The 14827-nt window shown below is 43.0% G+C and overlaps 1 protein-coding gene across 2 annotated transcripts in view; it reads right to left on the reverse strand.

The window, feature by feature from the left end:
* The window catches only part of LOC128737507 (protein obstructor-E), a 64540-nt gene that overhangs the window by 21453 nt on the left and 28260 nt on the right, over positions 1–14827 (reverse strand). For both annotated transcript variants that reach the window (XM_053832171.1, XM_053832163.1), the window contains exon 2: positions 1504–1713. In XM_053832171.1, the coding sequence (XP_053688146.1) occupies positions 1504–1713 (210 nt within the window). The remainder of the gene's footprint in view (positions 1–1503; positions 1714–14827) is intronic.

Here is a 14827-nt window from a genome sequence, read left to right on the forward strand (position 1 = left end):
TGTTCGTGCGCGAGTTTTTCTCCATAAACTCGCGCCTTTTAGAGTGTATTTCCAGTAGAAATACAGTTAAAAGTGCTTTAATTCCATTCAATTTTGTGGAACAAACGTGAAGGAAGTAAAATCACTGAAATTCTGTGAAAATAAATTGTAAAAATCAGCTCAATAAATTTTATTTGGGGCTGCTAATGTATTTCATAGGACACAAAATGGGTCGGTCGCTTAGACCAAGTGCCCTGTTGTAATTTGCGACAAACAATGTACCCGTAGGACGATGTAGTGATGGTCTATTGCCAATTGAAATTGCGGTTTTTGAGGCTAGAGAATCTGTTTTTCCTCCCGTTTTTCCAGTAACTGCTTGTGTTAATTGGGCTTGTATGCGTGTTTGGCCAATGACGACTGTTAGCAGCTAACAGTGCGCGTGTTTGCAGCAAAACAAATGTAGTTATATTGTATAACAAAGTCATCATTTTATTGTTGGTGTATTGTGCAGCAGTCGGACCGGTATCTTATCAGGCTCGTACGAAGGAGAGATTCTAAGAGAATGAAGAGGCACACATAAAAGGCGCTACCAATCCTTAGAAAAGGCGGGCTTGGAAATCCAAACACGAAAACATTCATCGGTACTGGAAATACTGGGAATACATTGTTCCATTTTCGCAATTACAAACTCTGGCGTGAATCCTGGAACGCACACAAATGGTTCTACTTGTGAGTCCGCCCAACACCTTTTGACCTTTGGGCAACAACTTTAGTGTAAAATTCATTTGACAATCAAATTTAGATCTACTACTAGACTATCCACGTACAGTGGCAGGAAGTCGAGCTGATGATGGCTTCCTCCATGCATGCAAGTGAATGCTAAAATGTCGATTTTCCCTACAGAGAGGTATAACAAAGAAAATTTTCTAAAAGTCGAAACAGTTAACACGCTCTCAAAGCGTTTTGCTAGCTGCTTGTTATGATATGATGCGACAACGTAATTTTTCTTCAGTATTTTATAATGCTATATACAATTGCAATCAAATAAGTCAACAATATCGCAAAATGAACACCTCTTGATACAAAGACACCCATTGGTGCCGCGATAAAAACATTTTCTGCATTCGGCATCGTGCCGCTGTGAAGAGGCTTTGACACAGTGGAGCTACATGATTGTTTTTCCAGAAAATAAATCGTCGCACGGCAATCGTACAGTCAAATCATGAACTCCACTTTCCAAATATTTGTTCGGATTTTGGGAGAGAGATGGTAAATATTCAATAGCAAAGCAAATCTGCATATCACTCAAATATTTACAAGACACAAATCGAGTTATCAGTCGCCTTGAAGTGATGGCTTCAGAGGTGAATCCCAGTCAAAAACATGGTTTTCCCTAAGCTTCCAATGATTTTATCACTCCCCGCTATCCCAGCCGTGGTCACCCTAGGGGCCAGCCTCCCGCTGCTGGTACGAGGCTAAAGATATTCATTGTAAGGATTACGAATGTGATCCGGATCTAATTACCTAGCTGTGTACGGTCACCACAATCCACGTTGTGCAGGTAATCACAGTTCTCTGTCAGATATTTGGAATCTGTCGCATCGAAGGCCAGACCGTTTCCGCAGGTTTTCAGCTCAGCCACGTTATTGTCACATTTCCAATATTTGTCGCAGGATGTGTGATGTGGGTAGAAGCCGAAATCGTCCGGGCATTTGAAGCTCTCCTGGGCCATGGCTAATGGTCGAAACGGGAAGAAAAAACAAACGCAAAATGTTAGTTAAAATATCAAACTCGTAAACTAAGATACTCAGGTTGCAAAAAAAGTGTGCTGAAAGTAGACCCCCGCGAAAGTTTTATTAAAACTGTAAACTCCACTCAAGGAAAAAATCGGTTGATTGTCAGATTTTATCTTTTTTTCTCGCTTTTATCGCCTTTCCATTTCCGTTTTCCTGATACGCAACTTTTACCGCGACGCGGGTGCGAAATGACCTTCCCTATCCGATGGACTGTCGCAAATCTTTACCTCCCCCGGGATAGTAAAGAAGGCATCAAACAGGCCAGGGCGCTGACGTACCGACCGTGGCGTGCATCAAAACCATCCGGCAAAGCTTTCACAATATTCTGATGAAGCTGTTGATCGACGATAAGGAAGTGGTAAACGAAGCGTGGAATTATTGCTCAAGTGCGCCTGATAACGTCCGCCCGGCCCATTCCCACCGCGACAGGAGATTTTACGCCTCGCGCTTCCACCCCACCGCGGTTAAGCCCGCGTTAAATTGAACTCAGTGCCCGTGAACCGCCGCCCGATGCTAAAGGTACATGCGGATGGCGGAAATGATTGATTCCCGTCGAGGTTATTCGGTGAACTCTTGTTATCTCAGCTCACCGGTAAAACAAATGGCGTGCTACATCAAGCGTAATTTGTGAAAGTCTAAAATTCATCTTTTACTCTGTGTTCCGATTCTTCAGTCTAATTCTACTGATTTGCGGTGAAGATAACTGGTAATTAGAGACGATGGTGCTGATTTAGAGTCGCCGCGCCGCGGCATAATCGAAGCAAACAATCCTAGAGCGGAGAACGGGCGGTGGTGAAACTTTTCATTTCGGCACGAACCGACGTTTCAATCCACTGAGTCATATGCTTTGCAGATAATGACTCACCGCCTGTTGCCACCAACCGTGAAGTAATTGTTTCTTCTAGGTGTGCTGGAAACTTTGTCCGTTCTCCGTCCTAGAACAAAACGCTAAAAATTTCATCAAGCCCGGCATGGCAGCTGCAATGCCGCGCCTTGTGCAATGTGCAAGTACAAATTTTTTTTTTCGTGGGCCCAAAAGAGGCGGAGACTCCGGGAAAACTAGGCTAAAAGGCAGGTTTCTCGTGCTGCCAAAGCGAGGAACGAGAAGGAAAGCTAATAATAAAATCAAATTTATAATGCACCAAATCCCTTCCAGACATAACACACCCGGCGAGAAGTCTGTTCCTCTCACTAGGGTGGAACGGCTGGTACGCGGAACGGTGGAAAACGTGAACGATAAATTGAACTCTCCTAGTAGATGCCTTTCCGTTCAGTGTTGCGGCGTTTGAAAGGGAAGCTTTTCCCGGGGTAGTTTGTTCTGTGGGCCTAGGGTGAACATAAAGCTTAACAGCAATTTGAGTGATTCAGTTGATAGATGGAATAATCCTAGGCAGTTGACAAAGTGCCATGGTATTGTCATGAAAATCGGAGATTATTCAGTTGAAATTGAGTGCAGGCTAATGAGTGTGGAATTTATTAGATCCACAGACAAGAAGCGTACAGTCTATTTAAACTGATTTGTAAATAAATAAGATAATCCCACCCTATCTGCCAGAGAGGCCTACCACAAAAGCTGCAAAGGCAAAAACTATCGAATGCCAAAGCTGCTTTGTATAAAAAGTGACTTCGATCTTGCTCCAGTTTTCAACAACACCGAGGAGTGTATCGAAATGTTGCTTCCAGTTAGAAGGGGATTGTTCGCTGCATGGGTTTCGAAACTTATCGACGTCGTCCTGCTGGAAACGGAACCTCGGTACAACATCAGCCGGTCGAGCATCAGAGAAACACAACGCGTTGTCGGTGTTTGCCTTTTCCTCCCCCTCCCAGCAGAAGGCACACGGGTGAAGTATCCGTAACCTTAGCGCACGATACGTTCCACGACACATACAACAAGTATGGCTGTAGTTGCACTCTCCGGGCGAGAGACAGAATCACTGAAAGTTGATATAATATAGCATTCACCTTTTGGCAACGCTATTACACAAAAGAAAAGCAGCTTTTGTATGCCAGTTCGTGGGCAGGTGAGTGAAGCGGAGCGGATAGGGATGAAAGGTGGAATATCAGTTTTGAATTTGATGGTTAGGGTAAAGATAATGCACGATATTACAAATAAGCAATAGCAAAGATAATCTCCTGTATGGTACAAAGGAAGCTTCCTACTTTCCGAGCCATTCCACGGAAGGGTTCGTTCGTTCTGATCTTCTTCCGGTCTTATGTATAAAACGAGAGCTGTACGGAGCTAAATCGTTCACGAATAAATACTATTATCTTCAAAGCGTTAATCTGGCATCGATTATGATCACTCCATACCTATTTTGCCGAGCAGGAAAAATGAAAAGAAGCAGAGCTAGGCAGCAAGTAGTGTGGCTTCGGAAAATTTTCCATCTCCGCTCAGCGGTGCCTGTTTCGCGTTTGGAACTGATCAAATCGAAAACAATGAAATTTTACACCCTGCCCTAATTTCCCTCCGGGCGGGCACTTCAATTTTATCTCTGTTCACATAGTAATCCCCCATTCCCGTACACCACACTCGAATGGTTACGGCCATCAGTGATCGAATAAAATGTCAATCAATAAAAGCGAAAAAAAGAAATGGAAATTCAACCGGTCTCTATCTGTCATCGGGTGCATTTGGTCTACACGAGCGGGTGAGTGACGACTACCTGAATCGGTGTCATTGGCAGGATATGGCCATTATGAGCGGGAGCAAAATTAGCAGCTGGTTTACATGCGACGGAACGGTAATTGGTTGACTGATTTCCATTAAACTGACGTGTTAATGATGATTACAGCGAAAGCCTCGTTGTAATCATTAAGCTTATTTCAGTACCCCCTTAATTAACTGCAAAAACTTTCTTCGGGTGTAAACTGTCGAACCGAAAAAGGAAAAAAAACTAAATACGGCATGCAGGGATATTGCTTGGAGAGCAAATTTTACGAACTGAGGGCCAATGGCGAAGAAAGTGTAATAAAATGGACTAAATGGAGAAAATAATGACTGCATTTTGTTCACAACAAGTCCACGGTTTCATATCCTGGGGGTAGCTTTTTTTTCCTAGAAATCTTTATCTATCATTTTTAGAAAGTGTCAATCAACACGTATGCGATAAATTTGTGCATAAATTCAACAATCACAGGAACTATTTTCCTAAATTAGCTTTTTCAATTGTTTGTTGTTTGATGTAAAAAAACGAGTCTCATTTTGCTGGAATATTATACTTCTATTGTTGAGAATTGGTGGTGGAGATCTTTATGAGTTCAAAAATTTAACTAAAAAGTCACAAACGAACGTAGATTGGGTCATCAATACAAAGAACGATGAATTCTGATTGTTAAAGGAACCCATCATCGGAGGCTTAAAAATCAAACCGTGCATAAAGCAACTGAATGACAAACCTTGCGGTCAGAACATATTTGATTTTAAAACTCCATTCCGTTTGGCCACATTTTGCTGGCATATTACCTATCAGCATCTTTGGCTCGAGCAGCACGTTCCACGGCATTCATTCGATCGCGATGTCCCGGGGAGAAAGGAGAAAATCTTTCGTGCAGTTCTAGGGCTCGAAAAGGGATCGCAAGTTGACTGTGACTACGTGAATGCGTACGCTTTCGGCATGCAGTTTGCAACTCAAAACGATCATTTGACTGTTTTTTGAATCCAGTCAATCTACCGCTTGCGAAGACTACCGCCAACAATCCATGTGGCCCTCTCAAGAGAAGCCAATAGTCGTTCTCCCGCTTTGTGTTCGTATTAAAGAGTGTAAACTGGGAACTGACTGGGAACATAAGGTGACGTATTTTTTCGTTTCTCTTTTTGTCTTCATAGCGGCTACCCACAGAGAAGTTCGTCGGTCCAACGCAAGCAAAACCACTGACATCTTCCATGCACATGAAGTGGTTGTTTTTTGTAGTATTTTTAACTGGTTTACAGTTATTCGCAGCCCCGAACGGTAAAGGAAACTTGATCGAAACTAAAATGTAAAAAAAAATCAGAACGCATTCATTGTGGTGTACAATCGGAGGTATGACTGAACGTACTACTAGTTCCTGGTTGGTTGGGCATGGCGTTCGTATGCCACCATTAAACGGACGATGTAAATTTGAATGCGCGGTGGTTTGGTAGTAGAACAAAAGGATCGGTTAAAATCCTGAAACTTCTAAACTTCTTTTTCTATTTACAATGGAATCTAACAATGGAATTCAGCTGTGTACTTTGAAGAGTAACGACTTCTGAGTTAAAGTTAAAATCCACTAAGGGAGCAACGCATCACTCGCGTCTGCTCCAAGATCCCATCTCTAAAAGAGATCGAAACAGCTATGCAAACACATGAATGTTTCGCCAATTATTCTGTGATATCTGGGACGCAGCGATAATTCCAACCGACTGGAAGCAGTATAAGTATAGATCTATATAAGTATAGATCTCCGACAACAGCGATTTGATTGTGTGAAAAAGCTCATGAGGCTTCATATCACTATTTAGCGCTCTAGAATCTCTGTGCAAAGTAATCGTAGATCGGATACAGGAGAAAGTCAATGCAGTTCTCCGATAGCCACGGACAGAATTTTATGTCGGAATATCTTGTATGGTATCATACTATTACATTCCTTCATTCTCATACTGACAGAGTTGTTTTAAAATAGTTATGGCAAACGATATTTGACTAATTCTAGTCATAAATAAGTTTATGCAACTAACAGTGCTAAAATTGTGCTGCTTGGGTTATTCTGGAGCGAGTCAATGAACTCGGTATTCATCGATTTTTTGTAAAATTTTTTTGGGCGATTTGCGACGCAAGGGATTCCCAGCTATTCGCCAGTGCAAGGTAAGGCTATCGACCTTACCGTTGATCATCGTAAATGACGAGATCCTGGTAGGTGCAATTGACTGCATACTAAACCGTGTTTTGGTAGCCTATTACTATGAAGCATCTCGATGACGACAACTTCAACACGACCACAATTGGTCGATTTAAACGTAGGTAATCCATCCTACTTCACGTTAGCGGCTCAAGTAGTGGTGATGGAGCCTGCAAGTCGTATGCGAAATAAGCATCTGTCGCGAATACATATTATTTCAGGTAGTTTTGTTTAAACAATTGGTTTTCAAAAATTACAAAAAATTGATGGCGCGTTAACTGTAGCCAATTATCATTCCAATATGCACAATAAAGTTTAATGCGCATATGCTGCACAAATCCGGAAATTGCTGAAAAATGTATTATAATTCGGATTGTTTACCGAAAAGCATTAATTGAAATAAGAAAATAATGATTTTTTATTATGGTCACTGTAAATCAAATCGATTAGGATGACCTGACACTAGAACTTTACCTTTTCTGCTCACGGCTACATATTTTCTGGGTGATTTTTCTACAGTAAGCTTCATGCTTTATAGCTTTGTCGAACAAAGCGAAAAACTTCATTAGATTTTGGCGGTTGCCATCAAGCGGCAAAATGCATAGCCGGTGTTACTACTACTTTCTGTAGACTATCAAACTTAAGTTTATAACCTGATTCTTAAAGAGGTTATAAAAACCTTCTAAAGAGTGGGCCTGTTAGAGTTCTGTTAGAGCCCATAGTTTTATTAGTGGTTTTATGAAATAGGTCGTAAAACTTACAATTGTTACTTGGGTAGAGGAACGTAATAAAACTAAATTTGTTGCTTGGTGGCGTCCTTGATGGGGTGATGATTGATCAGTTTGGCTAGCAGCACGCTAGGGCACTGCCCCTTACCATTAAAATATTTGTTCATGGGTCAGTGAGTTTGTTCGATTCCAAACCATGTCGGACCGTGAGGCCTGCGTATTTTGAAGCTCCCGGATTAACAATCTTGCTGGATATGCTCCCGATCGTCATGTTCCTATCCAGTAGGAAGTAGTTGAAACAAACGTCATCTTCGCAGGTTAATTGTCCGGCATTCTTGAAACATAATCTTACCGTATCCGTCTAGATTTAGTCACAATTTGAATATTGGCTTCACCGCAGAGCTAAACGTGTTGACGGTTCATCATCCGGTTCCATATTCCGTTTCCCAGTATGCTGCCGAAGATCGTTCTTAGCACTCGTCACTTGAAAACTCTGAGCACGCGCAGGTCCGGTTCGAACATTGTTCACGTCCTAAGCTCGTAGAGAACAACCTGTTTAATGCTTTTTTGAAAAGGGAGGAATTGTTTGATACGAACTATGATTAATTGGATGAACCAAAAATATATTGGGTTGTGCAATGGAAGGTGGGACTCGCGTCTATGCTCTTTTGGTTGGTACCCGAATGTTTTATTGACGAAACTACTGCCATCTGTTATACTAGGTATTCCAATAAGCTAATTTGGTTTTATTCTCAATTCTTTCATTCTACATTCGCACCGTACACTTCTCTTGCGACGACTACGGTCGGCATCGCATTGCCTGTTTCTATCGCACTGATCGAGTGAATAACAGTCTATTTTTTCAGCGATAGAAACAAAGAGTAGTCATAAAAAACTAATATCGTCGCAAATGGTGTGTGTGGTTAGAATGTAGTATGATTGATTCGGAGAATAAAACCAAACTAGGTATTAGACTATTTATTATAACGGGCGGCAGTAGTTTAGTTAGTAAAACATTCGGGTACCAACCGAAAGAGTGTGGGTGCGAGACCCACCTCCCATTGCACAACTCGAAATTTTCCAGTTCATTCAATTAATCATTCTTCGTATCAAACACTTTTTCCCTTTCCAAAAAAGAGCTTACGTCATGTCCGCGTATAGAGTCAATACAAGTGAATAAAAAAGCAGCCGGTTTAACGAACGTCATGTACATGGTACATTTTGTACGGAGGCTTAGTCTGTTTGACCGCACCTGCGTATGAAACCCAAAAAGTAAAACAAAGCCTTGGGTTTAAACGTCTTTTCTAAGACCTGACCCTTCTTTATCGACAGACTTCACCGCCGGCTATTAAAGTTAGGACAGTTACGGGGATGGTACAACAAACCTACTGAATCTTACAAGCAGCACCGCCTAACCTAGATTCGAACATACGACGACTGACTTGTTCCTCGAAACCAACTAAACGGTTCAAGCCCAAGCGTATGAAGCCCAACCTCCGCTGATAATACGCCTCTGAATCTCACGGCTACCGTTATTGTCCGCCTTTATCAGTAAACCAAATTAGTCAAATTCATCAACAGCCTCCAACTCGTGTTCGTTGATCATAACACTGCTGCCTAAGCGGCATTGGTCACCTCGGCCAGCATCTACCCTTTTGTTTTGAACGTATTTATCTTCAACCCTATCTTCTCTGCTTCGCGCTTTAGTGCAGTGCACTGTACAGCCACACCGGCACTGATGTTCTGTAGGAAATATTCTTGTAATCGAAAAAATGGGCGAATTGACTAATTTGCTGAAGTTCCACTCAGTTTATAACACCCTGTAGCGCTATGTTGAATAGCAGCCTACCATTTCATTGACGAAATCTCCTGCGGGATTCGAATGAGCTCGGCAATCCACCTCAAATATATCCACCGTAGCTTTATTCGTATAATCCGCTTGTGGAAAAAGCGTCATCGTCGTCGTCGTCAGTGATTTTCATTAACGGTTTGCGGTCGATTGTATCATACGCAGCTTTGAAATCGATGAACTAATGGTGCGTGGGAATTCCGCATTTACGATCTTTTCGGAATAACTGCTGGAGTGTAAATGTTTGATTCGTCGTTGAGCGTCCTTCGGCGAGCTTGATAACTTCCCACAAATCCGTTCGCAATTGTGCGAGAATCGATGGAGAATGATTTGGGAGAAAACACTCTGGGCTGCATTGAAAACGGATTCGACTAAGTTTAGGTTGATTCTGCCCTCGTGTGCAAATATTTAAAAATGCAGTTTAATGGTTCACCTAGTTGATGGCTATATCATAACTGCAATGTTCAACGCTGGGGTTTAGTTGCTCTCTACTTAGTTGGCGGCTGCTTGGTAGCGTATCAGGAAATGAAGTGTGGCGGATGAACCACGAACTATTGTGAGGCAAATAAATCACGGCAGGCTACAGTGAGCTGGTCACGTAGCAGTGATGCCGGATGAAAGACCAGCGAAAACAATATTCAGCAGAGAGCAAGACAAAGGCCGTCGACTACGAGGCAGACCCCGAACCCGTTAGACGCGCACTGTTGACGAGGATGCTAGAACCGTTTAATTTGGTAGAACGGTAGCAAGAAGAATTAGTCTGAATTCATGAACTAGTTCCATCAACTGAGTATCTCTCGCTTGGTATGTAAGTGAGATGTTCCGAGTTAACATTGTATTTTAATATTTTGACCTTTCCATACCGGACATCACGGGACATCAATGCAAGAAAGGGCGTATGTTAGCTTGAAATACATCGCAATTGAGGGATGATGAAATTATTAGAAAGATTTTAAGATCATCAGCATGTAAAAATTTTTCAGAGTCGAGTATGACACATATTCCATTCACAAAAAATGATAATGGTCGCAGCAGACTGCCTTGTGGAACTCCATATGGTAGGAATGTAATACAACAGTCAAATACTAATTACTAATTTTTATTACTTATGATTGGATAAATTGGCTCAGAAATAATAAATCAGAGAAACAAAATTGACAACAATCAGCTTGTTGTTGATATCACTTTCCTCATCGGAACGAGCAAAGGCCATTTCCGACGTTGCAACCAGCAAACCGGTTTGCTGCCCGCTGCCATTTCCGTCACCGTACCGACCTTTACCGAATCGGAACTGATGCGGGAAGCCCCCGCACAAACCGCACCTGGTGCCGGTAGCCTCTTTATTGGCGCGTCTCATTTTAATTTTTACGGGGATCCATTGAGGAGGCTCACAATTTGCATTACAAAACCAACTTTACTTTTGCGGAAACCTGACGATGTCCCCCATATTCCGCGCACCCATCCGAATACATCAATGAACCTCAAACAATGGGAGCGTTGGGGCATGTAATCAAAATGGTGAGCATAGGAATGTGCGCTGGCTCCCGCTGCTGCCATCATCGTTCGTCGGTGCACCAGCGCTGCTGTTGCTGCTGCACTCAACGACGAAACGAAGGACCTAGGGAGGAAATTGTGGATGCTATCGGCGACGTGGGACGACCTATAATGTAAAATTCGTTTCCTCCTCGAGAAGAGAGCAAAAGCTTCATAATAGTGTGCATATATTTGCCCCCCACAGACATCGCAGCCAACGTCGTCGTCGTCGTCGTTGTCGTCGTCCGGGAAACAAGCACTTGCACTGGATGGCTGGCTGGCTGCTGTACAGCGTTTCAGTAGCGGCAAGAAAGGAGCGGAAATTCGCCTCTAAATTGCATCCGTGGGGACGCATGGTGTGAAGTGCTTCGAGAACGATCTTGTGTAGAAAACTTGCCAGTTTTTGCAGCAGAAAGCACATACAGCACATCTCTCGTCTCGGCTGGTTCCGGGCCGTGCGTTGGTTCCAGTGTTTGTACTCCGACAACGGCAACAATATTGTCTGAGACTATAAACACGAAAGCCAATCTGCTGCAGGTCTAATTGTCGCGCACCACTTGCACTCCACCTTTGCTGACGCCCGATCGACGCCCACATCCTGCTTACAGTGTTTCACCGCTTATGACTGCACAACACAGCTAGCACGCAGGGAACGGTGCTGATGACTTGGTGTTAATATTTAATTAATATTCAAATTAATAGTTAATAATACCCGTGTCCAGAGCTTCGAAACATAAAACACACCAATAGTCATATCGATGGAGCTCAATCAAAACTGTAAACAGATTAACATTCCATCGATTACCGTATTTTTTTCTCGTGTAAAACGTCCTGCTGATTGTTAGCAAGTACTAAATATGGTGCATCTGGCGTTAGATTGAGTGCTCACAAAATTACAACAACACAGCACAGACGTGTTGTCAACTCATTAGGTAGCCTGAGGAGCGATTGGCAGTAGGTAAACAACAGCATCTGATTTGATGAATGTACTCACTGCTTTCCAGTAGGTTCAAGCAAGGAATCAATTTCATTTTGTATTAGCTTTCCAGCAAACATCCACCGAGCTCAAATACGCGCGGTTCGTAGCTTGTGGTTGAAATCTTCGGCATTGATACCGAGCATTTGATCAAAATATTTCATTATTTTTATCAAACGACAAACATCTACTAATGAAGATGTTTTACCAATGATTTTTTTTTACAACATTCGAATGCTAACTAGTTTGGGTCAAAACGGGAGCGATAGTTTATGGATTTTTAACGAGCGTTCCAGAGCTTGCATTGCGGAAATGAAATAGTAACCAGCACTTATCAGATAATTATGAAATGCACTGCGCCTAACGGCCGACCCCCGACTGAACTGGTTTTGTATCGAAGCAAAAAGTGCAAAATTCTTTCGTTTATTAGAGCAAATCGATTGACGCTTGTTTTTGTGCTGCAATTTGCTGTTTGTTAACACATGTTATTGATTGTTTGCCGGGCTTTGCCGGCCGATCGTGCCGCTAGCGAACAAAGAAGCAAAAAAAAGCACGCTGGCACGAAATTGCTCAATTTAGCGCTTGAAAGGCCGGCGAAAATTGCAAACAAACCAGCACAGGCAGTGTGCCAGTGTGTAGGCGGTCGATGGATGGATTTTGGTCGATTTATTAAAATTGAAAGAGAAAAGGTTCTTGTGCAACAGCCAGCAGCAGCAGCAGCAGCTAGCTGCAACAATAAAAACAGTTTGTGCGAACGATTGGTTAACGATTCGGCACCGGCTCCTGGGAAGGAGGAGGGTGCTGGCTGGTGGGTTAAATTCAGCCACGACTGAGAGACGCACGAAATAGTTATATTTCGCATTCTGGTTGTTTCGACTGCTATTTTCTGTTGGAAAAATCAATTATAGTTTATTGTAGCTAGCAATTTGGTTGAAATTGATCAATTTTGCAACGCATGCACCGTATAAATATTTCGCGGCGTTTTTATCTATGGAAACCCCGTTGAGATGAGAGATGGAGACAGACTTGCAAAAAAAAGCAGTGTGTAAAATTATAACGATAGTACTTAAACTAAATTTTCTTTCGTCGTACGTTATACTACACATTGTATTTCATCTTTCGAGATTATTCCTCCGAAAGCCGGCTTTCCTCACTTATAAACAACGGTGTGAGGAAAATAATTTGCTTTTTACGATAGGTTAGCCATGTGACAAAATAAGAAACTTGTAGTAGAGCACCAAAGAATTGAGGGCACTTTATATTCGATTTACTTGCCTCGGGTTAATGTTTTATTGTGCTGATTTTTTGTGATGAATTGGACAATTTTTTTTTGAAACTCAATTTATTCTACAATCTCAAGTAAACGGAAATATCCTTCTCGTTTCAAGAAAAGATTTACATTTTGCTTCCGCTTCCGCAACATAAAAAGCGAGTTACATAACAAAGTGGAACTTAGCATCTCGTCCTAAAACGATCGAACTTGCTCTAGTATTACGGATTCCGATTCAAAAGAACCACTTATGCTAGTGAACTTCGTCGAGTAAATAATGAACTGTTTACTTTCAATCATATAAAAGTACACACATTTTCTGTCACTCATCTTCGACGTATGAAAAAAAAATCCACATCCTACAAAACCAAACCGGAAAAATAGCATATGCTCGCTCGGTCGCCTCCGTCGCTCACCGATCAGAACCGCGAAAAGAGCGCACGAGGAAAAAAAACCTAGCTGAACCACACTGAAGCAACGACGTAATGTCATTTTCCCACCCACTTGTGCCGCAAAAACCCCACCACCGTCGCCACACCTCTCATGGACTACTCGATTTGATGAAAAGAAAAGCATAATCTGCGAAGGTCGGATCTTGCCACATTGTCGCCAAGTTTGGCATGCAACGGCAATCCCAAACGAAACCGCCCGCCTACCTTCGGTGTCTTCCACAAAAGGGAACACACGACGGGGCTGGGCGGTGCGGTTTGCCGAGTACGACCCACAAAGGCGGGAATATTATGCAAGGCCTACTCTATACAGTACAGTACGGCTCCACTGATTCAACTCCAACTCGTCGTCGTCGTCGCCGTCGTGCACGACGCCAAAAACAAACTTTGCAGCGGCTCGTCTCGCTGTTGCATTCGCCGCTGGCACGAATTAAGAAACCAGCGAATAGAAACAAATCAGATCCATTAGGTGCCTTTGTTCCGTATACGCATAATGCCACGACGAAAATTCAACGGATTATGTCAGTTTATTATTAATTTTATTATGCGATGACATCCAACGTGCCGGCATCATCGCATCGCCTACAGGTAGGGTGCGAAAACGTCAAGGATTATGTAACGCAAGCGAGTGGCGGCCTCGATCAGAGAGACGCACAGAGGTATTCTTGTGCCGTGCCGACGGGATCGTAGCTGGTCTGGCGTTGGTGCTATGCGATGCTGTTCCGTTGCTCAATCTTCCTTGCCGAGGCCTAGATTGGAGCGAGTTTTTTTTTCGCGTTTGCTTTCCTCGTGAATTTCTTTTCGGAATAATGTGCCACTCCGAGAGCAGGAATGTAGATCTGATTTCGGTTTTTCTGACTCCCGGCTTGCGTCATAGCGAACTAGTGTTGGGGGGAGGGAACAGCGAAGGGCGAATTTCACTTTTATTTGAATGGCAGAGCTGTGTTTTTGTTTTCAATCTCTCTTCTCGTGGTAATTATTTCGGATGCTGAAGCGGACTGGCCACAGCACAGCAGGGTAATCCAGTTTGACGGCGTACGCACCGTGTAAACAGCGAGCGAGCAGGCGTACCCCGGGTGGGTCCATCGGTAAACAGTGGCCAAACGAGTTTCTGTCCATATCGTCATGGTCAATCGGCAGTGGTCGGTTAGTAGGCCAAATGCGTGCATCGGCCCGCGCGTTGATAAATAAATGACGGACCGCAAAAATATCAGCAGGCCGTGTGTGCGTCTGCGGTCCGGCTTTGTCGTACTCGCGCGCTCGGTTAGAAAGGCTCCGACCACGTTTGACAGATATTTGTGTTATTTTCAGCCACCATCTGTGTACAGTGACTCAATCGTTCGGCAGGAGAGCGCTAATATGGTAGCAAAGAGTTGCCCAACGATGT

The sequence above is a fragment of the Sabethes cyaneus genome, chromosome 1 (genome assembly GCF_943734655.1).
Source record: "Sabethes cyaneus chromosome 1, idSabCyanKW18_F2, whole genome shotgun sequence".
In the NCBI taxonomy this organism is placed as follows: Eukaryota; Metazoa; Arthropoda; class Insecta; order Diptera; family Culicidae; genus Sabethes; species Sabethes cyaneus.